At 61.2% G+C, this 26,523-nt stretch overlaps 3 protein-coding genes across 5 annotated transcripts; 2 read left to right on the top strand and 1 right to left on the bottom strand.

Moving 5' to 3' along the window:
* Positions 1-854: 854 nt before the first annotated feature.
* LOC309450663 (dnaJ homolog subfamily C member 22-like) lies at positions 855-2,619 on the top strand (the record flags this gene model as incomplete). The annotated part of the gene is made up of 3 exons (XM_082073687.1): positions 855-1,619; positions 1,772-1,947; positions 2,325-2,619. The coding sequence occupies 3 exons, from the start codon at positions 855-857 to the stop codon at positions 2,617-2,619; spliced, it is 1,236 nt and encodes a 411-aa protein (XP_081929813.1).
* Positions 2,620-2,652: 33 nt separating this feature from the next.
* LOC309450626 (spermatogenesis-associated serine-rich protein 2-like) lies at positions 2,653-22,289 on the top strand. Of its 2 annotated transcripts, none has more exons than XM_082073634.1 (13): positions 2,653-2,778; positions 8,984-9,238; positions 12,938-13,017; positions 13,270-13,378; positions 14,185-14,234; positions 15,223-15,463; positions 15,672-15,860; positions 16,646-16,781; positions 20,357-20,415; positions 20,884-20,993; positions 21,199-21,301; positions 21,637-21,806; positions 21,956-22,289. In XM_082073634.1, exons 2-13 carry the CDS (start codon positions 9,214-9,216, stop codon positions 22,076-22,078), a joined length of 1,395 nt encoding a protein of 464 aa, XP_081929760.1. In that variant the 5' UTR covers positions 2,653-2,778; positions 8,984-9,213; the 3' UTR covers positions 22,079-22,289. The 2 variants fall into 2 exon arrangements, with proteins under 2 accessions (XP_081929760.1, XP_081929759.1); XM_082073633.1 differs by having other exon boundaries at positions 2,692-2,806.
* Positions 22,290-22,447: 158 nt separating this feature from the next.
* On the bottom strand, positions 22,448-26,299 carry LOC309450629 (microspherule protein 1). 2 transcript variants are annotated; one of them, XM_082073638.1, is made up of 14 exons: positions 26,222-26,299; positions 25,955-26,084; positions 25,749-25,884; positions 25,261-25,422; positions 24,446-24,555; positions 24,266-24,365; positions 24,037-24,175; positions 23,887-23,962; positions 23,723-23,751; positions 23,536-23,628; positions 23,368-23,450; positions 23,175-23,262; positions 22,951-23,078; positions 22,448-22,877 (listed from the first exon to the last, which is right to left on the bottom strand). In XM_082073638.1, the coding sequence occupies exons 2-14, from the start codon at positions 26,062-26,064 to the stop codon at positions 22,791-22,793; spliced, it is 1,341 nt and encodes a 446-aa protein (XP_081929764.1). In that variant the 5' UTR covers positions 26,065-26,084; positions 26,222-26,299; the 3' UTR covers positions 22,448-22,790. The 2 variants fall into 2 exon arrangements, with proteins under 2 accessions (XP_081929764.1, XP_081929763.1); XM_082073637.1 differs by having other exon boundaries at positions 22,453-22,877; positions 24,257-24,365.
* Between the last annotated feature and the right edge of the window lie 224 nt (positions 26,300-26,523).

Here is a 26,523-nt window from a genome sequence, read left to right as displayed (position 1 = left end):
CACCCCCAAATCATGGGGGGGCCCATCCATCCCCCGGGCAGCAGCGATGGGGGGGATGCAGCCCCAAAGCCCGGGGGGGGTTCCCATCCAGCCCCCCCAGATTCCATCCTGGTGCTGCTGCACTGCCCGCGGGATGCTGAGCTTGGGGGGGGTTGTGGCCCCCCCCAGGACCCGCTAACGGGGCTGAGCCCCCGCCCGGCTGCGGGGCCGTTAATTATGGATGAGCCCAAATTGGCGGCTGCAGCCGCTTAATCTGGGCAAACACGGCGCCGGCTGAGCAAACACAGTCCCGGGGGGGGGTCACCTGCAGCGGAGGGGTCACCCTGTCCCCCCCAGGTCCGGCCCCGCCCCGCTGTGCCCTTTGGCCGCTGTCGTGCGGGTACAAAGTCCCGGTGCGGGGGGCGGTGCCGCCGGGAGCTCCGTGGGGAGAGGTGGGTCGGGGGGGCTGGGGCCCCCCGGAATGGGGTTTGGGGGCTGTGGGGGTGCACTGGCCCCGGGGGGGGCTCAGAGGGTCCGGGGTGGGACCATGGGTGGCTCACAGGGGGCAGGGGGGCTCAGGGAGTCTTAGCGGGATGCGTACTGGTCCTAGGGGGGCAGGACCCTGGGGGGCTCAGGGGGTTCTGGGCGGGCCACAGGATACTGGGGGAGCTCAGGTGGTACTGGGTGGGCGCAGAGGGTCCTGGGGGCGCATTTACTGGTGCTGGGGGGGGTCTGGCACTGGGGGGGAACCGTGTGACCTGGGGTCCCCGACCACACGGCCCCTCCTGCAGGTGCCGGATGCTGGGGCTGTGCCGCTGCCCACCAGGGCGGTGACTCCCCCGGACAGCCGAGGTGTCACCGCAGCGGGGAGCACTATGGCCAAGCGGCTGCTGGTGGCGTATGGGCTGTGGGCGCTGGGGGGGCCGCTGGGGCTGCACCACCTGTACCTGGGCCGGGACAGCCATGCGCTGCTCTGGATGGTGACGCTGGGTGGCTTCGGGGGGGGCTGGCTCTGGGACTTCTGGCATCTCCCCGCCTGGGTGGCCGCTGCCAATGGGGCGCCTGGGGGGCGCGTGGGGGCCGTGCCGGCGCTCAGCCCGCTGCGCCTGGCGGGGCAGGTGGCCGTGGGGATGTATTTCGGGCTGGTGGCGGCGGTGGCGATGCCGTGGGTGCCGGCGCTGGTGGCGCAACCGCTGGCCGTGGGGCTGGGAGTGCAGCTGGTGGCCTCGGTGGGGGACCAGACGGCACGGGCGCCCAGCACCCTGGCCGCAGCCTTCGTCGTCTCCCTCCTCTTCCAGGGCCGGGTCCTGGCGGTGCTGCCCGTCAGCCTGGCCGCCAGTGTCACCGCTCAGCGTCACCGGCGCTACAAACCCCTCGGGGCGGCGCGGCCCCGGCTGGCCGCCCGGCTCTACCGCCTGGGGCTGGCGTGCCTGGCGTTCGCCGCCCCGCTCGCCTGCCGCGGGCTCTGTGGGGCCGCCGAGGTGCTGGGCACCGTGCTGGCGCTGCCGCGGGCCGTCACCGAGCTCCTGCTCCTGCCCCTCCGCGCCACCGGGCTCCTGGCGGAGGTTCTGGGCTTTGCTGGTGGTTTCCTGGCGCGGGAACGGAGCGGCCGGGTCGAGCGGCAGCAGCGGGCGTACGAGGTGCGAGACGCGGCGCTGGCACCAGGGGATGCTGTGCCTGGGGTCTGCTGCTCCTGTGTCCTGGGTGGGAGGGAAATGCCCTTTTTTGGGATCCCCTCCAGGCACATGCAGCCCCACAGACCCCCCCAGTGTGTCCCTCTTGCCCTGCCCAGGTCCTGGGGCTCCTGCCCGGCTCCTCCGCCGAGGACGTGCACCGGAGCTACCGGGAGCTGGTGAAGCTTTGGCACCCGGACCACAACCGGCAGCGGGCTGAGGAGGCCGAGCGCCGTTTCATTGAGCTGCAGGAGGCCTACGAGGAGCTGCTGGGGCACAGGAGGGCGGCGGCGGGGTGACAGTGACAGTGGCAGCGGGGTGACGCGGGGACCAAGGGCTGGGGGGGGATTTGTAAACACGAGGTTTCCCTCTCTCTGCTGCTTTGTTCCTTCGCTCGGTGTGACACGTGGCGAGGGGGCGGCTGAGAAACCGGTGCACGGGACATCTGCAAAGAACACACGGGGGCTCGTGCGAACCGTTGCGTGTGCAAACCATCGCACCAGGCCCCTGCCAGCCCTTGCATGGCCGGGAGCCCCGGTGACCCCGGGGAAGAGGCAGGACGGGGGCGGTTCGGGCAGAGCGGGGCCGCGAACCCGTGGACCCCCGATGTCAGCCCTGGCAGCCCCTCATCTTCGGCGTTTTCCGGAAGGCACTCGGGTGTTTCCGCTATAGGGCGGTGGCTCTCGGTAGTTTCCGTCCACGTTCGGCACCGCCGCCCCGCCCATCAAGGCGGGGCCCCGACACTGCAAGATCCGATTGGCTGTCGGTGGAGATGCGCCACGCCCTTTTCTCGCGCCGGAGGAGGGAATGGGCGGGGCCTTCGCAGTCGCGTCGGCTGGGCCGCTTCGCCATTGGCTGCCGGGATGACTCCCTCTTCGCGCAGCGCCGCGTGCCCGCGCGCGCAGCGGCTCCGCTTTGCCCTCTCATTGGTCAGAAGCGCTCGGCCCGCCCCTCGCGTCGCATATGACTGGCTGGAAGCGAATGAGGGCGGGCGCAAGCGCGGTGACCTCGCGCCACCATTGGCTTCCGAGCGGTTGGCTGCGTCTCGATTGGCTGGTGACGCTTGCGGGCTCCTGCCGGGCCGCGGCCTCCGCCCCCCCTCCCCGGTGCATCTCGGCGGCCTGAGGTGAGGGGGGGCCCGGCGGGCACGGCCGGTGAGTGCGGGGCCCCCCGGGGCCTGGCCGGGCGAGATCGGGCAGGGGAGGGGGCAGGGGAAGGGTGGTCGGCGGGGGAGGATGCAGCCGGGGGGCCTTGTGAGGGGACTGGGGAGGTTGGGAGGGGCCTTGTGAGGAGTTGAGCGGGCTGAGGGGCCGTGTGAGGGTTTGGGGGCTCAGGGGCCGTGTGAGGGGCTGGGGGCTCAGGGGCCGTGTGCGGGTTTGGGGGCTCAGGGGCCGTGTGAGGGGCTGGGGGGCTCAGGGGCCGTGTGCGGGTTTGGGGGGCTCAGGGGCCGTGTGCGGGTTTGGGGGCTCAGGGGCCGTGTGCGGGGCTGGGGGGCTCAGGGGCCGTGTGAGGGTTTGGGGGCTCAGGGGCCGTGTGAGGGGCTGGGGGGCTCAGGGGCCATGTGAGGGTTTGGGGGCTCAGGGGCCGTGTGCGGGGCTGGGGGGCTCAGGGGCCGTGTGAGGGTTTGGGGGCTCAGGGGCCGTGTGCGGGGCTGGGGGCTCAGGGGCCGTGTGAGGGGCTGGGGGGCTCAGGGGCCGTGTGAGGGGCTGGGGGGCTCAGGGGCCGTGTGAGGGGCTGGGGGCTCAGGGGCCGTGTGCGGGGCTGGGGGGCTCAGGGGCCGTGTGAGGGGCTGGGGGCTCAGGGGCCGTGTGCGGGGCTGGGGGCTCAGGGGCCGTGTGCGGGGCTGGGGGCTCAGGGGCCGTGTGAGGGTTTGGGGGCTCAGGGGCCGTGTGAGGGTTTGGGGGGCTCAGGGGCCGTGTGAGGGTTTGGGGGCTCAGGGGCCGTGTGAGGGGCTGGGGGCTCAGGGGCCGTGTGAGGGTTTGGGGGCTCAGGGGCCGTGTGAGGGGCTGGGGGCTCAGGGGCCGTGTGAGGGGCTGGCGGTTTCTCGGGCCGGGGGCCGGCCAGCCCGGGGGGGCCGGGCCCATCGGGGCGGGTGCCGGGAGCGGAGGGTCGGGAGCGCTGGTCCGTGATTTCCGCCGCAGCCCGGCTCGCCCGCCCCGTGCCCCGAAATCCCGGGGGTGCAGCCCCCCGGTGCCTGCGGGGATCGCACCCTGTGGCCTTTACCTGTTACCGCCGCACACACAATGACCTGACGGGCGCGGCGGAAAGCGGGCTGAATTGCCAGGAGAAAATTGTTATTCCCCCCGCCCCGTTCCTCCCCAAAGCCTCCGGATTCACTCCGGAGTTTCTCCACCAGCCAGCGCTGGGTTAGAAGGTGGTTTCCCCCCTTCCCCCCACCTGCGGGTGCTCATCGGTGCCGTTCTTATTTCGTGCTCGCCCATCGGCTTCCTGAGCGCTCCGGCATCCGCAGAGGGAGCCGCTGCAGAGGAGCTGCGAACCGTCCCCTCGAGCCCTCCAGCCCAGAGAGAAGACAAAAAAAGGATTTGGTTCGGTTTGGAGAAGGGGGAGAGTCCTGGAGGGCTGGGGGTGCCGGAATGTTCCCTGTGTGTCCTTATCGCCCTGGGTGTAACGGCCCTCCAGGATGGGGGGGATGGTCGGGTCGGTTCTCTCACAAAGCAGCTTCTGGGCGTCTGGGCCCTGTGAGGAGCTGGAGATGCCAAAACACGAACAAAAGCTTCTCTGTGGAGCCTTTGTGCGTTGATGGAGGTAAAACTTGGAACAATCCACACAAAATTCCCTCCCCCGCTGGGTACCTGTGTGGAGCCTGGGGGCTGCTTTCATGATTTTGAGCTTTTTCTGACTGTTTTTCTCTGGATGCTGCAGTTGGAAGGCTCTGGCTGCCACATCTTTGGAGGCTTTCTAGATCTTTTTGCCCCAAAGAGTCTCAGGTAGAGGGTGTGGAGTGTCCCGCCGCCCGCCTTGGCTCTGGGACGCGGTGTTCTCTAAGCAGGACTTGCTCACGTGAGGTGGAAATCTGGGGTGATTTCTTCCCCAAAGGGCTGTGGGGCACTGAACAGGCTGCCCAGGTGGAGTCGCCGTCCCTGGGGCGTGAACAGACGAGGGTCTTGGGGACGTTTTAGTGCCAGCGTTGGGTGAACGGTTGGGCTCAATCTTCAGTCTTTTCCACACAAAATTGTTCCATGATTCCATAATCCGTCGACGCTGTGTGTCACATATTCGTGGCTGTAGCCATCTCCGTCATTTCGGGGTTCCCAGACTAAACTCTTGCAGGAATTGTCTAATGCAGAAAGGTTTGTTGTGGTGGGGTTTTTAAACTGTAACTCACTCTCCAAGGGGCATTTAAATGTTTTATGATTTTTGTGCCCGAAGCAGAAGAGCCGTGTTGGGCTCAGGACGAAGGGCTCCGGGGGGAACGTGCAGTCTGAACAGGATCTGTAGGGCCTGTATTAAAAATATATATATATATATATATATATATATATGGCAATTAAAATATGGGGCTTGTTTTTAACGATGTTTTCAAGATCTGTCTTGGGATATCAGACCTGGCAATTAGCTGTAATTAAAGAAAAAGCTAAGAGTTTCTGGCAGGACTGCAATGATTCTGTTCGCCCCCTTTAAACTGGGGGTTCACCCCTTTAAATTGCGGAAAGTGAAGGATGTTTTCACTGCTTAAAGCAGAGGAACGAAAAGCAGCATCATCTACTGCTATTTGCCATTATTTTTTCCTTCCTGCTTTGCAAAAACTTCTGATTTTTAGATACTTCGCTAAAAAGTCGCGTTTAACCTAAAGGGCACATGTTGATCCTCTTAAATACGAAACAATTCCTGACAAGTCGCTGGGACTCTTATATTGTTTAAGCATCTGTCAGCACTCCAAGTGGGGTTTTGCAGCGTCGCTGGGGTATTTTGTCACCCAAAATAGGTAATTTTCCTTCTTGGTGCCCCGAAGCGGCGGCGGCGCAGCGGGCGAGAGGTGGGTGCTGGAGCAGCCGGGCGTGCTCTGCGTGACGCGCCGGGCGCCGGAGCTCGGCTGGGTAGCTCGGCTTCAACGTTCCGCTCGCTCCTGGAGGGGAAAAAGACAGCCCCAAACCGAGAGCGACCTTAGGAGACGGCTTTCGTAATCCGGGAGTAGTTCTTTGTGTTTGGGTTTAAGATCTTCATCTGGTCCCATGAGCGGGCTTGACTGGGGTAGAAAAAGCTGCGGGTTTTGGGGTGAAATATGCCCAGATCAGTGCTTGGAGAGGATGGCAACGGGGGCTGATGTGGAACGTGCTCTGGTTTAGGGCAAAAATTTCTCAGCCAGAAACTCGTGGACGGGAGAGCTGAACGGGCTCGTTCTGCTCGGCTGCAACCGAATGGGTGTCGGCTGCGACCCCCCCATCCCAGCGTTTCAGCGACCCCCCCCATCCTAGCGTTTCACTGACCCCCCCCCCATCCCAGCGTTTCACTGACCCCCCCCCATCCCAGTGTTTCACTGACCCCCCCCCATCCCAGCGTTTCACTGACCCCCCCCATCCTAGCGTTTCACTGACCCCCCCCCCATCCTAGCGTTTCACTGACACACCCCCCATCCCAGCGTTTCACTGACACACCCCCCATCCCAGCGTTTCACTGACACACCCCCCATCCCAGCGTTTCACTGACACACCCCCCATCCCAGCGTTTCACTGACCCCCCCCATCCCAGCGTTTCACTGACCCCCCCCCCCATCCCAGCGTTTCACTGACCCCCCCCCCATCCCAGCGTTTCACTGACCCCCCCCCATCCCAGTGTTTCACTGACCCCCCCCCATCCCAGCGTTTCAGCGACCCCCCCATCCCAGCGTTTCAGCGACCCCCCCATCCCAGCGTTTCAGCGACCCCCCCATCCCAGCGTTTCACTGACCCCCCCCATCCCAGCGTTTCACTGACCCCCCCCATCCCAGCGTTTCACTGACCCCCCCCATCCCAGCGTTTCACTGACCCCCCCCATCCCAGCGTTTCACTGACTCCCCCCCCCCATCCCAGCGTTTCAGCGCCCTGTAGATTCATAAAACCTGGGGGAGTCATCATTCCCGAGTTTCTTGTGTGAGTTGTCGCCTTTATTTCAGGACGCGCTATAGAAGGGAGTTAATCCCCATCTGCCGACGTTCCCCGGCTCCGCCGCGCGGCAGAAATGGGGGTTTCTATTTGCGGATTATTATAAATTACAAACGGGACAATTTATTGTAGTGAAACGCTGCTGGACTCGCAGAGGGGCTTGATCAGTGAGATTAGAACGGCCGGGGAGGGACCACTTAATTCCACAGCCAATTAGCCAGATGCTGCTGCACAGGGAGGAAAAACCCTCCCGCGTTCATTGATTTGTTCCTCGCGCCTCCGCGTTCCGCAGCAGAAGCGTCTTCCGCGGGCTAATAACATAAACCCAGACGAGTTCCTCGCTCGGATCGGCTCTCCTCCGAGCGCCCGATGTCTGCTGGAACGGCCGTCTAGACGGAGCAGGAACAGCGCGGGCGGGGATTTAGAAGTGATTTCTGCTTTTGCCTTGCCGCCTATGAAATTGCAGATATTTCCCTTATTTCCACATGCACTTGTCCGTGTGGAATAACGCGCGTTCCCGTGCGATCTGGGGACGTTTTGTGCCCGGCGGTGGCTCCGGGAGGAGTTTCCTGCTCTGTCCGAGTTGGGTTTCTGGGGGTTTTATCGCTCCCCCACCAGTTCCCTTATAAATATAATATTATATCATTGAATCCTGCAGGTGGATTTCCTGATGGTTTTGTATTCTGTAGACACACACATTCCAAACAAAAGTCCATTATTTCTCTGGTGCTTAGAATTTCTCTTGCCACGGGGTAATTCACAACCTGTTGTGTGTTTGTTTCCCCTCCAAGACTTAATTCTCGTTTATTTTTTCTCCTTTGAAGTGGCTAAAAGTCTATTTTGTAGGCGATAAGTTGGAGTGTTCCTCGGGCTTTTTGAGGTTCCCCGATAGCTTCTTTACCGGTGCCTTTTTGGCCTTTTTCCAGCTGTTTTTTAGGCTCTGAATGGAGTTATTTGCTTTTCGGGACGTCCGCGCAGAGGCAGGTTTGAAACGTCCTTTGTTCCCCGAGTTAAGTTTGCGGCAATTCGAGCGAGTTGCCGCGTTCCCTCCGGATCAAACGCGCTCGTCTTTATTTCAAACGGCGTTCTGAGGCGCTCGAACCGCAGCCGGGCGCTCAGCTTCGCTTTTCATTTGTTTGCTCTGAAATCCCGAAGCGAAAAACGCCCGCAGGTTTCAGTCCCCGTCACAGGTCGGTTTCCTGCGCAGGGACACGAAGCGATCGGCGAACGGGGCTGGAGTCCCGCGAGTTCAACAAAGCGGCGCCATGTCCTGCGCCGGAGCCTCCGGTTCCGCGCTCGCGAGCCGCAGCCGCCGCTGCAGCAAAACGAGCGAAGGGATTTAATGGGGGGCTGGGGTTTGTGGCCCTGTCTTTGCAGGTCAGAAATCCCCTTGCGCCTTTTCTTTTTCTGCAGTGTCGACTCCGTCCCCGATTCACATCGCTGGATAAAATCAGCTTGACGCACAGCGTGGCTAAAGAAGGGCAGTTCTAATAACAGCAGAACGCCTGTTTTCCAATCAAAATAGACCCGGTGTGGCATGTTCCTCGGGATTATCAACCGTGTCCCTAAAAACCGATCCCGGCCGGGCGGGAACTGAACTTGTGGTTGTCTCTGGAGCGGGTTTTTAAATCCCAGGGCTTCGTTTTCACCCGCTCGTGGGTTTGGCTGAAACGTCTGAGCTGCCCTGATGTTTGCTAATATCTGCATTTACAAAAACGACAATTTGGGGGTGCTTTGGAGGTTTCTGGCGTGGCAGAGCGAGGTCTCTATTGTTTCTTTACCCTGCGTGTCCTGTTGTTCTTTGTTCAACCTGTCAGTGATGGATTTGAACCCCGCGCCCTCCCCAGGGAGCAGGTTTGTGCTTCCCGCTCTGTTGGAAGGAGCAGAAAACCCTGTAAAATGGGTCTGGTTTTGGTGCGGCAGCAAAGGGAATTCTGCCTCCCCGTTGCGTGGATGTTGTTTCTTACGGCGGGTTCGAACCCGGCCCCGTTCTACGCTCGCGTGTTTGAGCCGTGGTGTCCAACACAGCTCTGAATTGAGACCGTAGGGATCCCGTCGCTTTATGTTTCACGTTGCTTTTTGATTTTCTGTCTGGCTGTTTCACCCCACGTTTAAACAAAACCCAGATTTTGACTCTGCGAAGCAGGAGCGCGGCAGCTCTGGCGAGCTGAGCGTCCCCTTGCCTTGCGTTCTGATTTCCTCCCGTTTCTGCCCTGTTTCCTTTCCCAGGCCGCACCGACCGCCGCGCTCGGTTCTGCTGACGAGCAGCCGCTCCCCGAGGACGCGGCGCCGCCTCGCCGGCCCGTCAGCCGCGCTCCCACGGCTCCGGACCCGCGGGTTCTGCTGTCCGAAGCCCCGAATCTGCCGTTTCCCGGCCGGTGTGGGAATTACAGCCGCCAGCCCGTTGCTCGGGGGCGAGGACTCTGTTTCCATCCCCCCGTACAGCTGGAGCAAACACCATGTCTAAAAAGCAAAATACAAAAGGTAAGATGCACGTGGACGCGATCTAATCCAGTGCCAATAAACGGCGCTATTGATTATCAATTAGAACAGGGGTTAATTGCTGTCACCGGGCTCCTTGCCGGCTGCTGCTGTCACTTGACAGCTCGTTGTTACGGCCTCGGTGACATCGCGCGGCCTGTTGGGTTTGGTGACATTTTCAGCGGCGTCTCAGCTGTCCGGCCGGCCGGTTCTGCCGTCGCGCGTGAAATATTCATATCGCATCGTTTGCACAGCCAGACAACGCGGTGACAAAGAAATGCCACGTTGTGTGGCAGCTGGAGAGCTACGGAGCCAAACTTGCCTCGTTTCACCCAGCGGGACCCCCAGTGGGGCTGGGGGTCTCCTGTGGGATTAATTCTCCTAAAATGTACGTTTCGTCCCCACTCGGGGTGTCACATTAGACCTGTTGAAATCTTTTTCCTTCAAGGTGGGCACAGAAGAGCGAGTTTGCAAGAGGCTTTTTTTCCGTATTTCATCTCCAAATGCACAGCCAGGTGTTTGTTTCTCGTGTTGTGGCGTCCAGCACCCAATTTCAGGCGGGATTGTGTTTGTCAGGCGTGGAACATTAATTCCAAGGTGTGCGCGTGGTGGGGTTGAGGGTTACGCTTCTCGCTTTATTTGAACTGGCTGCCAATTAATAATTTAAGGCTGGAGAATTCGTGTCCTCGGCCTCAAGAGAAGAGCTTTTGTTCTCGGGATATTGGTTTTTTTTGGTGGCTTTGGCACCGAAATGGCGTCTGCCTGGGTGTCCGTAAATGACCAAAGCGATTAGTGACACTGACGGAAATTATTGCGTAGGATCATTTCCGAGCGATTTTAAGCGGCCGTGTTTGTGTCTGTGCTCTCGAAGCCTCGCTGCAGGTTGCTAAGGAATGAAGTTCTCAGTGCCCAGGCTCTCCTGGCTGTCACAGATCCTGGGAGAGGACGCCCCGACAAGCCCGTGTGAACGGTGCCGCGGCTCTGAAGCCGGCGAGGAGCCCGCCCGGTTCCTCGAGGCGCCGCCGCGCAGGGGAGCTGCTCACGGGGCGTTCGTGAGCCTTGCGGAAACGCGCCTGCGGAGTCTGGGCGCAGAGTCGCGTTCTGCTCGCTCGCAGAAACGCTGAGGAGACGGCTGCTCGATCCCTAAAGCGGTGCTGGAATTATCCCCGGTCGGAGCCCGCGTGGAGCTCCGGCCGGGCTGTTCTCCTGCCCGATAGCCCAGGAATGCGAAGGGAGGGTTGGCTTGGGGTGCCAGACTTCTCCATGTCGTAAATCTCGTGTCCATTGGGCACCAGCCGCGGCTTTGGGCTCAGTGATGTTCTTCCCCTTGGACCGGGCCAAAACGCGTGTTTCGTGAAACGTTGTCTCGACCGCAGCAAACCCCAGGAATATTGATCCAGCGCCAGTTCAGCCCTTGTTTCTCTAATTTGTGCGGTGAGAGCTTAGCGCTGGGCCCTCTGTTGCCCGTTAGCCAGAGCCGCTCGTGCGAGGGAGGAGTCGCAGCGAGTCGGTGGGATTTGTCCGGATCAGCGCGACGTGCCGCTCCGCGTGCCCGCGCCACGGAGCCTCCCGCGCGCCGGCCCCCGCGCCCCCCAGGAACCCCCACCTCTCTTCTTTCTCCTGTATTCTGGTGCAGCCGCAGGCGCGGGGTGGTCAGAATAATGATCTTCCAGGTCTGTCTGTCCGTCCGTCCTGAGAGGCCGCGTTAATTCCTGGCCAGTCTGCTCCGTGGTCCTGGGCGCAGGGACGGCTGGAGATCCCTGTAATTAGCGCAAATTGGAGGCTCTCTAAACGAGCCGCGAGGCGCCGTTTCCTGAGCAGCTCTTTGTGTCGCGCTGCCGGTGACCTGAGCGGCCAGAGTCTGTACATGTTTCATGGTATAACCAAATCTTGGCGGAATAGCACTTCATTTTGCCCACCCGGTTCTCCTTCGTACAGAAAAGGCCAAATTAGTGGAGTTAATGGGAGGAACAGGTTGGTGTTCAGGTGGATTCTTCCCGGCATCGTTAGCGCTTCTGTTTAAGAGCCCCCGTGTCATTAGTCAGCACTGAAACACAAAACTCAATGATTTGGGATGAACAGTTTATCCCCACCTCGTTTTTTGGAGGATGCAGTTATTAATGAAGCAATTAACGCCGATGGCGTCGCCGCTGGGGTTACTCACGTAGAACCACGGGGGCGGCACCGAGATGGGCCCGCGGGGCTCGTCCCGTCAGCGCGGCACCGGCGCCTGAGCTTTCCTTTCCCCGCAAGGTCGTTCGCTCCTGAGTCTGCGTCGCCCGTACCCTCCAGGCTCCTGGTTTTAAATTCCGTCCCTTCTCGCGAACGCCTGCGGCCCTTTTAACGGCGCTGGGAGCGCTCGGGGGTGATATCGAATGGACGCAGTGGCGTCTCCGTCGCATAGTTTCCGCATGTTAAACGTTTGGAGGGCTCAGGCCGGGGAACCAGGTGCCGACGAGCTCGAGTGCCCCGTAAGACCAAATGGAAATGCGGGAAAGGGGTGGGATGGAGCAGAACTCCATCTTCCTGGCAGCGGGGCCATCAGTGGCTGCGCTGCCATCGAGGTTTTGAAGAAAACGTCGCTAATTCTCCCTCGGCCCGAGGGCCGTTTGCAGGATCGAGGGCGGGAGAGCCGGGCGGTTGAACTCCGAGCTCCGGTGGCGCAGAAGGTCCGGCGCGGGGCCCGAGGGGCGCGCGGGAAAGGTTCAGCGCGACCTCTCTTCACGTCCTGCCAGCGGCTGCGGAGGCGCCGCTGCCTAAATGCTACATCAGTGTCTGGGACCGCGCAGTCAGTGCTGCGTCTCCAGGCCGGGTTGCTCGGAGGAGGTGAACGTAAAGAGCGTGAATCAGCAGCTCGGAATTAGCGACCGAGCGCGGGTCCCCGTCCCCGCGTTGTCCCCAAAGCTGCTGGGTTCAAAGAGCAAATTCCCCCCTTAGGAAATGCACCCAGGAAGGGGTCAGTGACACACAAAGCAGCGCTGACAGTCTTGGGGCTGCTGTCACCTTCCCGGGCCGCATTGTGGCTAAAACCCCGGCTTGAACTGTGCTCTGGCGTGATAAAACACACCTCCGAGCAGCCACGTCCCTTGTTTTTATTAGCAAACCCGAAATGTCGCCTTTGGCAGGAAAACTGAGCGTGGATTTGCGGTCTCGTGGCACTGGTGGGGACATGGGGGCGGCCGCTTCGATCCTGGGTCTCTTTTGGAACATTTGGGCATTGCCATGGAGATTGGCGCCAGCAAGAGCAAGAGCTGCTGGTCCTCGCACCCCTTTATCGGTCTGCTTGCCACCCCTTGTCCAGGTGCAGGAGATTGGCGCCCGAGCGCTCCCGGGGTCTCGTTAACCCTTCACGGCGGGGCTGGGGGCGGTTTTGATACGGAAATGCTCCGCTTTGCTGCAGCCACCTGCTCCACGCCAGCCCTGTGGGGCTTTTGTGGGGTATGTTTTGGGCTGATGTTTTTGGTCTGTGGGTTTAAACTGATCAGTTTCTCGGGTTCGGTGGGGCGCCCGGGCGGAGCAGAGTCGCTCCCTGCGCCGAGGGACCTTCCCTTTCCTGCCTTTTCCAGGCAGCAGGCGCCGCACGTTGCAGGGTTGCAGGGCTCCCGCAGAGCGGCGGCTCGCGCTGACCTCCTGCTGCTGCCCTTCCTCAGCGTCTCTGGGCGCCCGCGTTCAGAAGAGTTTCCTTCTCCTTTCTCTCTGCAGATCCGTCCGGGTTTATTTTTGATGTGCAGTCCAACACCGTGATGGCCCAAGGAGGAACCTTTGAAAACATGAAGGAGAAGGTAAATGTGTCTGTGGGGATGTTTAGCTCAGCGCGTGCCACGGGGGAGCTCCCGAACGCTCCGTCTCCGTCTCCTCTCAGAGATGAAATACGTTCCTGTCCGGGCGCCAACCGCAGCTCTGTCAAAAGCAGAATTTTATTCAGGTTAAATCGTCCTGGCGCATTAAAGTTTGATAAGGAAGCCATCGGTTACGGGTTTTGGGCTGCTGTGGGATAAAGCAAATAGTTCACATGTCGCCCCTTTCTTCCCCAGATCAGCGCCGTGCGAGCCATTGTCCCCAACCGGAGCAACAACGAGATCGTCCTCGTGCTGCAGCACTTCGACAACTGCGTGGACAGGACCGTGCAAGCCTTCATGGAAGGTGAACGGGGCTCGTCCGTACCGCGTTCACGGGCCCGTTTGAGCCACAGGAGCGGCTTTTGTGCAGAAAGGGAACGCGTGACAGATGAGCCTCTTCCCGAGTCGCGCGCGTGTTTGCTCAGTGGGGGTCAGGGCAGAGATAAGCTCTTGAGATAAGGAGCTCTCCTGCTCCATTACAAAAACTCCCGTTCACGTGCGCAATGGGAGCGGAGCCGCGTTCGCACTTTGAGACCTGCCACACAGATATTCTCTCTGCGCGACGTCGGCCGCATTCGGTGACCCCGGCTGGTGCTGGTCACAGCGCCTGTCGCTTCGCGGCTCTGATTTCTGCGCTGCCGGCCCCGCCGGTGTGGCGCTGGCCCTCGGGCTGGGGACAGCCCGGCACAGCCGGTGTCTGCGCAGAGGGACCTGAACGCGACCCGTGAGTTGGGGACACTCTCCAGCTGCCGAAACCATTAGCAGGACTGAGCCAAAGAGCACATTTTTGATTGGCTTTTTCCTTTTCCCCCCCAGTGCTGCTTTGTGAGGGTGTCGTCCCCTGCATTGGGCGTTGTGTCGTCCCCTGCAGCGGGGTGTTGTGTCGTCCCCTGCAGCGGGGTGTTGTGTCGTCCCCTGCAGCGGGGTGTTGTGTTGTCCCCCGCAGCAGGGTGTTCCCAAAGCAAAACCAAAACCAATTACTTTATTGCATCAACTAAGAGAATTGAAACGAAGCTGTTTCGGGTTCCAGGTGTGGCAGTGCTGCCACCTCACCAGGAAAGAATTGGGGTGGGTGCCTTGTCCTCTGCTCATCGCCACGTTTCTTTTCAGGTAATGCCAGCGAAGTGCTGAAAGAATGGACTGTGACAGGCAAAAAAAAGGTAACACCTTTCTGGTACACTCTGCCAAGGCATTTATTTCTTTATTTGGAGTGTTTAGACTACAGAGGCCTGTAGGGATTCCTCGTGGTTTAGACGGGAAGAGAAAGCAGAGAGCAAACGTGTGCTGCTGTGAGCGGAACCAGCGCACGGAGATAATCCCCGGGTTATCGGGCGCCTGTTCGGGGCAGCGATTGACACGGCAACACTGTCCTCGCGCCACATTCGCGTTTGATTTACACGTCAGGCGCGTCGTGAGACGTTTCTGCAAACAAAGAAAAGAGGGCTCTAGGCTGTGTGTCCTTGTGATCGCTCCGGTCCCGCTGCCTCCTCAGGACCCTGATCGCACGCAGCCCCGCGCTCCAGTAAATCTTCACCGGCCCCATTTATTTCAGCCGAGCTCTGTAATTCACTCTCGGGCAGTCATGCTGCTCCATTTTTCATCGCTAACCTTTGGAGCCGAACAGTTGCATTTAATCCCGAGCTCTGGAAATATATTTCTTTGTCACATGAGCTTTCTCGCGTGCTTCACCCGGTTCTCTGCCCAGCCCTCTGCAAGGGTTAAATAAAGATTTGCAGAGCTACAGCACTTGGTATTATAATATCTAAATCCACCAGGACGAGAAGCAAATCATCATTATTCAAAAGGGCTCTTTTTGAATACATGAAAAGCCCCGGTGTGAAATGGAGAGGGGAATTAAAGCAGAATGTGGCTGTGCTGGGAAAGGAGGGAAGTTTTAGCCGAGAAACCCCCAGGAAGGAGACGGGGGTTCTGGCCACAAACCTGGTAATGAATCCGTGCCTCATTAATGCCGCTGTATCTGTCCTCATTGTGGGATAAATCCCTCCTACTGTTAACAGGATCAACAGCCCGAAAAAGCATTTAATTCAGCTATTTCAGTCAGTCAGCATAAGATTAATTTGCCCTTCAGGAATTAAGCTGAACGTCTTCCCCCCACCCCTTTTGTGTTGTGGTCGCCTGATCCCTCAGAACAAGAAGAAGAAAACCAAAGCGAAGCCGCAGGCCGAGCCGAGCTCCGGGTCCGACCCCAGCAGGGCGGCGCCCGCGGAGGAGGAGCGGCCGGCGCGCTCCGAGCGGGCCGGGGTCAACGGCTTCCACGTCAACGGCTGCGCCCACGACGCCGAGTCCGCCGACTCGCTCAGCGAAGGCTTGGACGCGCTCTCCATCGACGCCAGGGAGCTGGAGGACTGCGACGCGCCCGAGAGAGCAGGTCAGTCCCCGCAACGCCGCGCGAGACGAGCGCCAGCTTCGTTCTGCGCCTTCTCGCTTTTGGCTCGGCGCTAAGTCCTGCTGCATCGGGCGGCTCTTCACAGCGAGCTCACCTGGCCTTTCCTCTGGTTTTTGCGTGTTGGTGAAGCGGCGGCCAGCGTCCCGCTGTCCCCTCGCGCTCCCCTTTAAACCGGTGTGCTTTTCTACAGCGGTGCCTGACCTAGCGAACGGAATAGCAGACTCTGACCCCAAATCGCTCACCATCCATCCTTCCCAGAGCCCCTCGTCCCTCCGACAGCAGCGGAACCCCCCCCGGCCCCCGTCCCGCCCGGCGACCGCCCCCCCGCCCGGCGCGCGCCTGGAAGACGCCCCCGTTTCACCCGCTAACAAGAAACTAGGTGAGCGCCCGCGGCTCCGCGTTCGTCACCGCCAGACTTTGATGGTAACGCGAGCAAACGCGGCGCCGGTGACCCGGGAGTGGTGACGGGTCACTATTGTGACGGGTCCCGCAGACGTTTAAGCCCGTTTTTCCAGCCTTTAGGTCGTTTCTCATCTTTTGTGAGAATATGTCTTGAGAGGCCAAAAGTTGGGAGCAGTGATAACACGAAGTGACAGCCTCCTGCTACTTTAGTTTTATTTTCCTCTCTCTTTTCTTAAAATAACAAGCGGGGACAGGAGGGACCTCGGGGACCCCAGTTGCGATCGTGGTTCTGACGTTTAGCTGGGGGAGGCTCACCGGGCCCGGGACACGGGGACTGACCCGTCCTTCGCTGCCCATTGCGGGAAATACCCTCGATTTCGGAGCAGCTCACCCTCCCCAGGCAAACGGGAGTTTCATGTCACACAGCGATACGGCCGCGTCGCGCTCGGCGCCGGCACAAAACCAATCGCAGATACATTTAATTCCTCTCACGTAATTGGAAACGCGGAGGGAAACTCGAAAAGCCCCAGGCAAACCTCCCCCAATGAGAAAATCAAACTAAAACCTCTCGCTGCTGCACCCGGTGACGGGGAAGGAGCGAGCGACAAAGGCAAACCCGAGCAGCGCGTAGGTTTAGAATAAGACGGAAACATAGCTTTAAAATAAGAGGGCAAGGAGAATTGTAAAAGAGGGGAAGCATCATTTTAAAATGGGGGGGCAGCCGTGCTTAGGCGGCGGGTGACGGGGCCGCTGTCCTGGCAGGTTCCAGCATCGAGAAGTCGGTGAAGGACCTGCAGCGCTGCAGCGTGTCGCTGGCGCGCTACCGCGCCGTGCTCAAGGAGGAGATGGACACCTCCATCAAGAAGATGAAGCAGGTCTTTGCGGAGCTGCAGAGCAGGTGAGTCCAGCCTAGAGCCAGGCTTAAGGCCGAGGCCTTTGGAGTTAAACTTCAGCCTCCTGGGTAGGTGGGACATTCATAACTGCGGAGGGTCTGTTGGGGTCTTTGGTGAAGCGGGTCTGTACGAAACAGTTGTCCCGACCGTCCTAAGGTCATTTTAGGCACAAATAATACAAGATAACGTTCTAATATCAGCTGTGCTGGAAGGAGAAGTGCTGGGAGCTCAACGTGCAGCACTACGGCTTCTAAACCCAAATATTCATATTTAAAATCTTCAAATTAAGGTTGAATTAAGGTTGGTACACATCGGAGATCATCCCGCGCCGCGCTGCTGCCCCCGGTTTAAACAGTTTGAATACGTGATGTTCCCTACGAGCGTAATTGGGTCTTTTTTTAAGTCTTTGTTGGTTCGGGTGAGCGCTTTGGGATGATGTTCGGTGTCAGATACACTCGTTGCCTCGGCTGATTGAATCCATTACTGAGAGGTTGTTCTCGGTTATACACACACGACTTTTGGTAAAGAAACACTCAGAAAAAAGCGAGAAGAGTTCTTGCCTGGAGTGAGAACACTTGACAAGGAGCTGGGTTTGCTCTCGCGTTGGAGGATTGAAGTAGATATCGGGCAGATTTGTGGATTCTGTCAAAACCCGTTGATGTCCGGAAGCCCGCGCGGCCTCCCGGGCAGAGCGTTGGCGTCCGGCTCAGTCGCTGGCGCCGAACGTCCTCACGCACGAGCGGTGCCGCTGGGAAACGCGCTCCCGGGGTCGGCCCGGCTTGTGTTTGACCCCAGCGTGTGCCAGAAACACCTGCAGGTGACGTGTGAACGGGCTGGGGCGGGTCACAGGTGTCCCTGCGCTCTGCGCCACCCAAGGGCTTTGGGTTTACCCCAAGGGGTTTGTGGCCCTGGCTCGAGCTTTCACCGCTGCTGTTTGTTCCTTTGCGAGCGGCTCCATCTCCTGAGCCGACGCCGATTCGCTGTTATTCACGCAGCGGGGTTGTGTTGGTGCGGTGGTTTTTATTTCCATTCAACCTGCCCGTCAGAACAGCTGCGATGGCGCACGCCGTTCCTCCGGCGTCAGCGGCTGCGTCTCAGCCGCCCCTCGCCCCTCGGGTTGTTTGATCTCCGGTGCGTCACGTCGGAGCCGCCGGCGCGATAAGAGCGCGGCAGCAGGACGCGGTTCCGTGAGCCGGGAGCCTCCTTCGGCAAACGCCGGGCACCGCGCCCCCGAAGTGACGCCCTCACTTGTACCTTCGCCTGTCGTATTTTCTTCTGGTGTTTTCCAACTCGCTTCCTGGTCCAGAGGGTGATTAGCGGGTTTTTAAACCCTCCCGACCAAACTCAGGCCTGGTTTAACGGCAGCTTTGCTCTGCTGGGATGGGATATTTAAGGCGCAAAGCGCAGCTGGTTTAACCTGCGCCCGGCGGGGTGAGGTGGAGAATTTCTGAGCGTTCTCGACCTTCATGTCCCTCGTGTTCGTGTCAGAGGGGCGAGGATGAGGAGGAGCCGCTAGCGTGGGATTTGTGCCTCTCGGCCTCCCACGCCCGGCCTGTCCGAGTCGCGGGGGCTGCTTGGCCTTCGTATTTGGAGAGGATTCGCTTTTCTGGGCTGGACGTGATCAGGAAACCTGAGCTGGGGATTCCTCGTGTCCCTGAATTTCTTCAATATTTCACTTTCTGCTGACAGGGAAAAATAACAATGCGCGTTGGAAGTGATGCAGGTCACCATTGTTTCATCAGAATTATTTAATCTTTAGCAGTTACGGGTTTATCTGCTTCCCCTCGTGCACTTTTGAGGTGCCACCGTCCCTCTCGGTGGGATCTTATCCCAGGATGGGGCGGTTTGGGCTCTGAGCCGACCCGCTGGAACCGCGGTGCCGGCTCCGGCAGCTCCCACCTGCCAGTTAAATGAACGCGGCAGCGCCGGCACCACTTGCTGCCACAAGCAGGGGAAAAACAGCCGGAAAATGAGCCGAAAGAGCACTGAAAATGACCTGTAAAAAGCAGGTGGGGGGAAAACAACCTGGTTCTGCTCCGCAAGGGCCGTTCTGCACCCAAATTAGTCATTAACAGCCACGTTTACACCCAAATCACTCCCGGCTCCGGGGGTCCCTGCTCCGTGGGAGCTGGCAGATCCCCAGATATCCCCCGTGGTGCTGCGGGGCCGCTCGGGGCCGCTCACGGAGGTGAAGCCTTATCAGCTTTCTTCTGCCACGCGCCGCCGTGTCTGCGGCTCGGCCGCCGTGTCTGCGCCTCGGCCGCCGTGTCTGCGCCGTGTCTGCGGCTCGGCCGCCGTGTCTGCGCCGTGTCTGCGGCTCGGCCGCCGTGTCTGCGCCGTGTCTGTGCAGTCGGGCTCAGCTCGGCCCCTGCTATGGTCGGGCTCAGCCCCCGTGTCCGCGTGGTCGGGCTCAGCCCCCGCTATGGTCGGGCTCAGCCCCCCTGTCCGCGTGGTCGGGCTCAGCCCCCGCTATGGTCGGGCTCAGCCCCTGTGTCCGTGTGGTCGGGCTCAGCCCCCGTGTCCGCGTGGTCGGGCTCAGCCCCCGTGTCCGTGTGGTCGGGCTCAGCCCCCGCTATGGTCGGGCTCGGCCCCCGCTGTGGTCGGGCTCAGCCCCCGCTATGGTCGGGCTCGGCCCCCGCTATGGTCGGGCTCAGCCCCCGTGTCCGTGTGGTCGGGCTCAGCCCCCGCTATGGTCGGGCTCAGCCCCCGCTATGGTCGGGCTCAGCCCCCGCTATGGTCGGGCTCAGCCCCCGCTATGGTCGGGCTCAGCCCCCGCTATGGTCGGGCTCGGCCCCCGCTATGGTCGGGCTCAGCCCCTGCTGCGCGCGGAGCAGAAACAACCCCTGCCTGGAGAAAGCCGAAGCGGCAGATGGACGGGGCGATAAATCAACGGGAGGAGCCGAATGTCAACGCGGCTGTTCGGGGGAATTGTTGGAATCGATCGGGCTCTGCCGCGCGGGCAGCGCTGGCCCCGTTTGCATTTCAGATGCTCCTCCGGTTTCCCTGGCGCTAAAATAAATATTCTCCCCATTTTGGAGCAAAACCTTCGTGGCTAAAAAAGCAAAAAGAAAAAGCTGTGGTTGGTGTGGAAGGCCCGAGAAGCAGGAACGCGGGACAGACTTTGCTTTTATATTGAGGGAGCGGAAACCGAAACAAGCGGGAGTAATTAATAGGTGATGTGTAATTGTTGTCATTGCGGTGGCTTTTTGCCGTGTTTTCTGGGGTGATAAAGTCCAGTGGGGAGGGAAGGCGGCTCCAGCTTGTACGAGAGCACAGTGACCATGTCCCCCAGCCCCGTGTCCCCCAACCCCGTGTCCCTCCAGTGTCCCCCAGCCCCGTGTCCCCAAGGCTGCAGCAAGTTCAAGGCCACCCAACTCTTGCAGAACAAAAGCGGCGGCCGCTGGTCGGCTCGTGCTGCCCCCTGCCGGTGTCCGCCCCCCCCGCCGGTGTCCGCCCCCCCCCCGCCGGTGTCCGCCCCCCCGCCGGTGTCCGCCCCCCCCGCCGGTGTCCGCCCCCCCGCCTGCCTCTGACATGGCACCGGTTTGAGTTGGAATACTCAGTGTTCTCCTTGTTTTCCCAGCCTGATGGATCGGGAGGTGGCGTTGCTGGCCGAGATGGACAAAGTGAAGGCAGAAGCGAGTAAGAGCCCATTTCTGTGATTTTTCACGTTATTCCTGAATACAGGATCGCAGAATAAATTGGCTTTGCAGGGGCTGTCAAAGCGTGTCGAGTCCATCCCTCCCCACCCAAACTATTCCGCGATTCTGTGATTTTTCACCCAGATCACGTTGCTCAGAGCCCCGTCACATCCACCCCGAAACATCTGGCGGCACCTAAGAGCCCCTCAGCTCGTGCCTTGAGTTTGGCGTGTTGGTCCGGGCTCCGTTGCAGTGGCTGCCCCACACAACCCCGTTCTGCGCGGCCCGAGCCCTCGCGGGGACGGGAGATGTGCTGCGGGTTGGCCGTAACGGCGCTGTTGATACGACACAAACGGCGCTGCGGGGGGGGCCGGGGCCTGGGAAGGGCTGTTGGTCGCGGCTGCCGGGGGGTTTATTCAGCGCTCTGGGATTTTGGCGAACTGTTTCGGCGTTTGGGGTTATTTTGCAGTGGAGATCCTGGGGGGGCGGCAGCGGCGGGCGGAGGCGCTGAAGAAGCTGGCGGACGTGGCCGTGCGCATGTCGGACGAGCAGCTGGTCGAGCTCCGCGCCGACATCAAGGTCAGGTGCCGCTGGTTGGAAATACCCAAAACCCTGATGTTTCTGTTTCCGGGGTCGGCACAGACGCTCCCTCCTCACCGAGGGGCTTTTGAACCAGCTCCCGACTCGGCTCCTGCTTGAGCCAAACTGGGAGGTTTTCACCCCAATTTCTGCCCCTGTGCCCTGTAATTTGGTGAATTAACGCGCTTTCTAAATTGTTTTTAAGCATTTTGTGAGCGAGCGCAAGTACGATGAGGAGCTGGGCCGGGCGGCGCGGTTCAGCTGCGACCTGGAGGCGCTGAAGAGGAGCATCGCCGCCTTCGGGCACGGTGAGCGCCCCCGCTCTGCCCCCAAACCCCCCAAATCTGCCCCTAAAACCCCCGCTCTGCCCCCAGACCCTCCGCTCTGCCCCCAAACCCCCAGCCTGCCCCCAAATCTGCCCCAAACCCCCTGGTCTGCCCCAAACTCCCTCAATCCAGCCCTAAAACCCCCTGATTTGCCCCAAAATGCACCTGGGGGTTAAGGAGCCCCCACCATGGCATCCAGTCAGCACAGACAGCCCCCCGGGCCCTCGTGGCACCGTCGTGTCGTGCCCCGGCAGGGTGATGGTTCTGGGTCCCGTCTCACGTTCTCGGCGGGGTGGGGGGGCTTCTTTGTCGTGCAGTTTCCCACCCCAAGAACAGCTACTCCACGCGCTCGCGCTGCAGCTCGGGCACCGCCGCGGCCCCCCCCGCGCCCCCCGCCGCCACCAGCGTCCCCAACGTCACCAAGAAGCCACCGGCCCCCTCGGCGGGGGGCAGCGCTGCCACCCGCCCTCCCCAGCTGTCCCAAGAGGTAACCACACCTGCACGGCCTCTTAGGGCCGGTCCCCCCATTTTTGGACTGGGTGGGGTTCTGCTTTTCTCGTTTCCCCCAAAAAGGTGTTGGGGGTTGGGGGGGTTGTTGCCAGAGCTGTTCACTACCCCCCCCCTTTTTTTTTTCAGGGGACAAAGAGACCCCGAGTGGGACCCAAACCCCAGCGTCACACAGGCCCCCCCGGCCTGCACCAGCCCCCGGGCCCCCCCAACCCGGGGCTGCCCCAGCGCAAACCTCGCGCCAAGTCCTGAGCCCCCGGCCTGGCCCGGGGGGGCCGCACGGACATGTTTACACTGCGACGTTGGTGCCATTGGGGCTTTTCTTTTCCTCTCCCCCATCGTTCTCCTCACACGGGGGGGGGTCCAACCCTCCCCCCCCGTCCCCTTTTCCCCTCAAAAAAAAAATCACCTTTATCTGCAAAGAAAAAATGTGCTGGCCAAGAGTTGAGCCCGAGGGTCCGTGTGCGGGGGCAGCGCTGTCACCATCGTCACCGTGCGGGAGCAACACCGGGGGGGCCGGGTGCCCCCCAGAAACGGGCCCTTTCCCGCACATTTTGCTGTTTATTCTGAATCTCTTTATTTTCTTTGGAGTCTCTTTATTTTATTCAAAATCTCTTTATTTTGTTTTATTCCATTCCCTGCCCCCCCAGCTCGTCCTCCTCCCCCCTTCACCTCAAGCGCTATAAATGAGCAGGGGGGGCCATGGTCACAATTCAAGGGGGGGCCAGCGCTGCCCTCCCCACCTCCAACTTTTTTCCCACGTGGGTTATTTTTTTCTTTCCCTCTTTAATTAAACTTTTCCTGAATCAATTGAACAAATTAATTAAATTAAACCCAAACAGGGAGCTTTTAAAAATTCAGGAATTCTGCTCCACTCTGCCCTTCTTTGCCCATAACGAACACTGAGGAGCTGGGGGGGCACCCGGAGGAGCTGGGGGTCCCCATCGTACCGGGGGGTTCATGGTCACTGCTGCGCCAGCTTGGCCGCCTCCGCCTTGATGAGGGCGATGAGGTCCTGGTTGATGAGGAACACGAAGCGGAGGCTGGCGATCTGCGGGGGGGGCACGGGGTGAGGGGGGGGACCCTAGGAGCCCCCAGGGCCCCCCCAGCCCCCCCGGACCCACCTCCACCACCGAGTTGTTGTTGAGCTTCCACTTGTTGCCGCCGAGCACGGGGCGCCCGTCGATGTAGATGGGGCGGCGGCCCTCGTTAGCAATGAAGAAATCCCCGTTGTTCTTCAGCTTAATGACGCCTGGGAGGGGGGATAAAACAGGGTGAGGTGGGGGGGTAAAACAGGGTGGGGGGGCGCAGCTGCAGAGCGCTCCCTGAAGCCCCGTCCCCTCCCCACCCTGCTTGCGGGAGATCTTCCAGGCCGGCCCCTCCAGCGCCAGGTCCACGTCGATCTGATTGTCCTTCGTGGCTCTGCCCAGCGTGATCTGGGGGGGAGGGGAAAAGCATCAGGGGGGGCTCCCTGGGAAATTCAGGGGGTCGCTGAGGAGGGGGCGCTGCTGGGGGCGGGGGGGCACAGCCCCCGCACTCACCTCGCGGGAGCGCATGAGGTACCGCACCATGCGGCCCCGCAGCACAGCCAGCGTCTGGCTGTCGAAATCTGGGGAACTCATGCCTGAGGGGTGTGAAAAAACAGGGTGACTGGACAGACAGATGGCCGGGAGGACATACAAACGGACACAGGCCCCCCCGGTGCTCACCGGTGATGCTGTCGACCAGCACCTGCCACTTGTGCAGCTCCTGCTCCAGCTGCCGGATCTCCCGTTTCTGGCGCCTGTCGGCCACTGTCAGCTCTGGGGGGGACAAGGGGAGCTGGGGGATCCTGGGGGGGTTCTGGGCCACCCCACACCCATTTGGGGTGCACAGAAGGCAGCGGGCAGGACTCACCGTGCTCCAGCACCTCGTCCCGCACATCCCTGTGGAGGAGAAACAATGAGATTGTGACCCCCCCCCCGCCCCCAGCATGGCTTCTGCCCCCTCCAGCCCCGCAAAAACCTCCCTGGAGCTTGTCATCAGCACCGTGTCACCTGTGTCCCCCCAAGCCCCCTCACTTGAGTTTGCTGTCATCGAGCGCGTCCTCGGCGTCCGAGAAGTTCAGCACTTGGTCGCCCTTGGGCAGCGGCTGCACTGGAAGGGGCAGCGCGGGGGCGGTGAGGGACTGGGGCAGAGGTGACAGGGACACGGGGACACCGGGGACTCACCGGTCTGGTCGTCCAGCAGGTAATACTGCTTCATGAGCTGCCAGTGCAGCTGCAGCGCCTTGGCCGTGCGGGCCGGGTAGAAAACGTCGGGGTGCTTGTGCAGCAGCTCCTGGAAGGTGTCGAGCGTGGGCTGGCTGCTCTGCGGGGGGACAAAGGACACGTGGTGGCACCTGGGGACACCCAGGACCCCCCCAGCACCTGAGACACCCCCGGCTCTTACCGATCCCACCTTAGTGAGCAGCTGCTCCTCGGCTTTGCTGAAGAGAACTTTGCTCTGGATGGCGGCGATGGCCTCGGGGTGCAGCTGCCGCATGGCCTGGCACGCCAGCCTGAGCGGGAACAGGGGCTGAGACCCCCCCACCCCCTAAAAGCCCCTAAAACCCCCCAAGAAATACCCCCCCGCGCTCACTTGGAGATGACGGGGTCGTACAGCAGCGCGTACCAGCGCTCCTGGATCTCCCGCAGGTTGAAGCGGCAGCTGAACTTCACCCCCAGGTGCACCGAGGTCAAGTCGTTGGTCTGGGGAGCGGGGGGGACAGAAAAATCAGGGAATCATAAAATCAGAGAATTGCCACAAAATCATTAAGTAATGTGGGTTGGGAAGGAGCTGGAAGATCCTCAAGTCCAACCGTTAACTGTTCAGCCAAAAGAAAAGATCGGACGAGCAGTTTCGTCCTCACTTGCTGTATGAAAACACGACTAAAACGATTTTAAAAAGCTACAACCTAAAGAGTCTGATGCAAGTCAGCGCGGGGTCCAACTCCACGTGAGCTGCCATTTCTAGCCAAGAGGAATAAGTCACTAAATCTCTGTTTAAAAAGTTCAGGCCTGTGTTTGAAAATAACCCTGGTCCTCTAAAAATAATAATGACCAAATGACAAAATAATAATGAATGAGACCGTTTTACAGGTAATCACACCGAATGCCTCCTGCACGCGGAACGCTTTTGTTCCTCGCCGCTTAAATAAACGCCTTTCCCTGCTTAAGTTTCTCACTGCAAAAATATGATATTATAATAACAGTAGTAACAGCAACAATAATGATGACAATTACAGATCATCATAATAACAATAATAATAACTTAAAATACCCAAGTAGTCCCCAGGGGCAATAATAATCACCACCATCATAAATTACAGATATTTAAGCAGCCTGCAGGGGCCGAGCCCAAAGCCTGGGGATGACGAACCCCCCCGGGGGGCTCGGGGGCCCCCAGCTCGTTACCTGCAGCACGGCGTTAATGAGCAGCAGGTCATCCGCCGGCTTCCAGCGCCCCAAGTCCTTGGTGACCGGGGGGGGCTGTTTGCTCTTCTTCACGCGCTTGGCCAGGCTGGGGTGGGGGGGCACGGGGCTGGGTGCCACGGGGGCGGCCACCGCCTTGGAGACCTGGGCGGGCACAGGCGGGTGAGCGGGGGCCTCCGCCCCCCCGCGGGGCCCGGGAGTCCCCCGCCCCCCCCGCGGGGTCCCGGCGTCCCCCGCCCCCCCCGCGGGGTCCGGGAGTCCCCCGCCCCCCCCGCGGGGTCCGGGCGTCCCCCGCCCCCCCCGCGGGGTCCCGGCGTCCCCCGCCCCCCCCGCGGGGTCCGGGCGTCCCCGCCCCCCCCGCGGGGCCCGGGAGTCCCCCGCCCCCCCCCGCGGGGCCCGGGCGTCCCCCGCCCCCCCCGCGGGGCCCGGGCGTCCCCCGCCCCCCCCGCGGGGTCCCGGCGTCCCCTCACCTTCTTCTTCTCGCCCGGGGAGGGCTCGCTGCCCGCGCGCGCGGGCTCGGCGCCGCCGGCGCCCTTGGCGCGGCTGGAGGACTTGGCCAGGCTGCTCTCCACCAGCTCATCGTCGAACTTCTTCCGCTTGATGAACCTGCGGGGAATCGACGCTCCCAAGCCGCCCCCCGCAGCCCCGTGACCCCCCCGGGCCCCCCCGGACGTACCGGGAGGAGCTGCGGCGCTTGGGGACGGTCCCCGAGGCGGGGGCGGAGCCCCGTTTCTGTCCCGCCAGAGACTCCTCGTCCTCGGAGCGGCTCGTGGCGCCCGACGCCATCAGGGCGGGGGGCGGCGGGTCTGGGGGGGTCGGAGGAAACGAGAGGAGATGGAGCTCCCCGGAGAAAACCCTCCTGGCCCGGGGAGGACCGAGCTCCACCCCGCCCGCCCCCCGGGGTCCCCCCGCTCCGGGGCAGCCGGTGCCGCCGCCGCCTCACCATCCCCGGGAGCGCAGGACCCGGCCGCCCGGCAGCGCCCTCCTCCCCGCCGCCATCACGGACGGCGTCGCTTCCGGGTATCCACAGGAAGATGACTTACGTCACCATCATGCGCACTGAAGCAGCAGGAGGTGCCGCCATTTTAAAGCAGCGGCGCGGCGCCATCTTAGGTCAGGGCCCCGCCATCTTGACTAAGGGCAGGGTGGCGCTCCCGCTCCTTTCTCCTCTGCTGTTGCCGGTGGGGCGGGGGCGACGGGGCGCAGCCACGGGCGGGGACGGCGACGAGCCCCGTTATCCCGCAA

Source organism: Streptopelia decaocto (genome assembly GCF_964273445.1).
Source record: "Streptopelia decaocto genome assembly, chromosome: 27".
Taxonomy (NCBI): Eukaryota; Metazoa; Chordata; class Aves; order Columbiformes; family Columbidae; genus Streptopelia; species Streptopelia decaocto.
This window is presented reverse-complemented; position numbering and strand designations above follow the sequence as displayed.

Bases quoted from the DNA above. Each gene is read 5' to 3' on its own strand.
- LOC309450626 (XM_082073634.1), top strand. From the start codon at position 9,214: ATGTCTAAAAAGCAAAATACAAAAG. The intron at 13,379-14,184 runs GTGAACGGGGCT...GTTTCTTTTCAG, and splicing joins CGTGCAAGCCTTCATGGAAG to GTAATGCCAGCGAAGTGCTG. The intron at 14,235-15,222 runs GTAACACCTTTC...CTGATCCCTCAG, and splicing joins CTGTGACAGGCAAAAAAAAG to AACAAGAAGAAGAAAACCAA.
- LOC309450629 (XM_082073637.1), bottom strand. From the start codon at position 26,064: ATGGCGTCGGGCGCCACGAGCCGCTCCGAGGACGAGGAGTCTCTGGCG. The intron at 24,366-24,445 runs GTGAGCGCGGGG...GTTCCCGCTCAG, and splicing joins TACGACCCCGTCATCTCCAA to GCTGGCGTGCCAGGCCATGC. The intron at 23,079-23,174 runs GTGGGGAGGGGA...CCCCCCTCCCAG, and splicing joins GAAGATCTCCCGCAAGCAGG to GCGTCATTAAGCTGAAGAAC.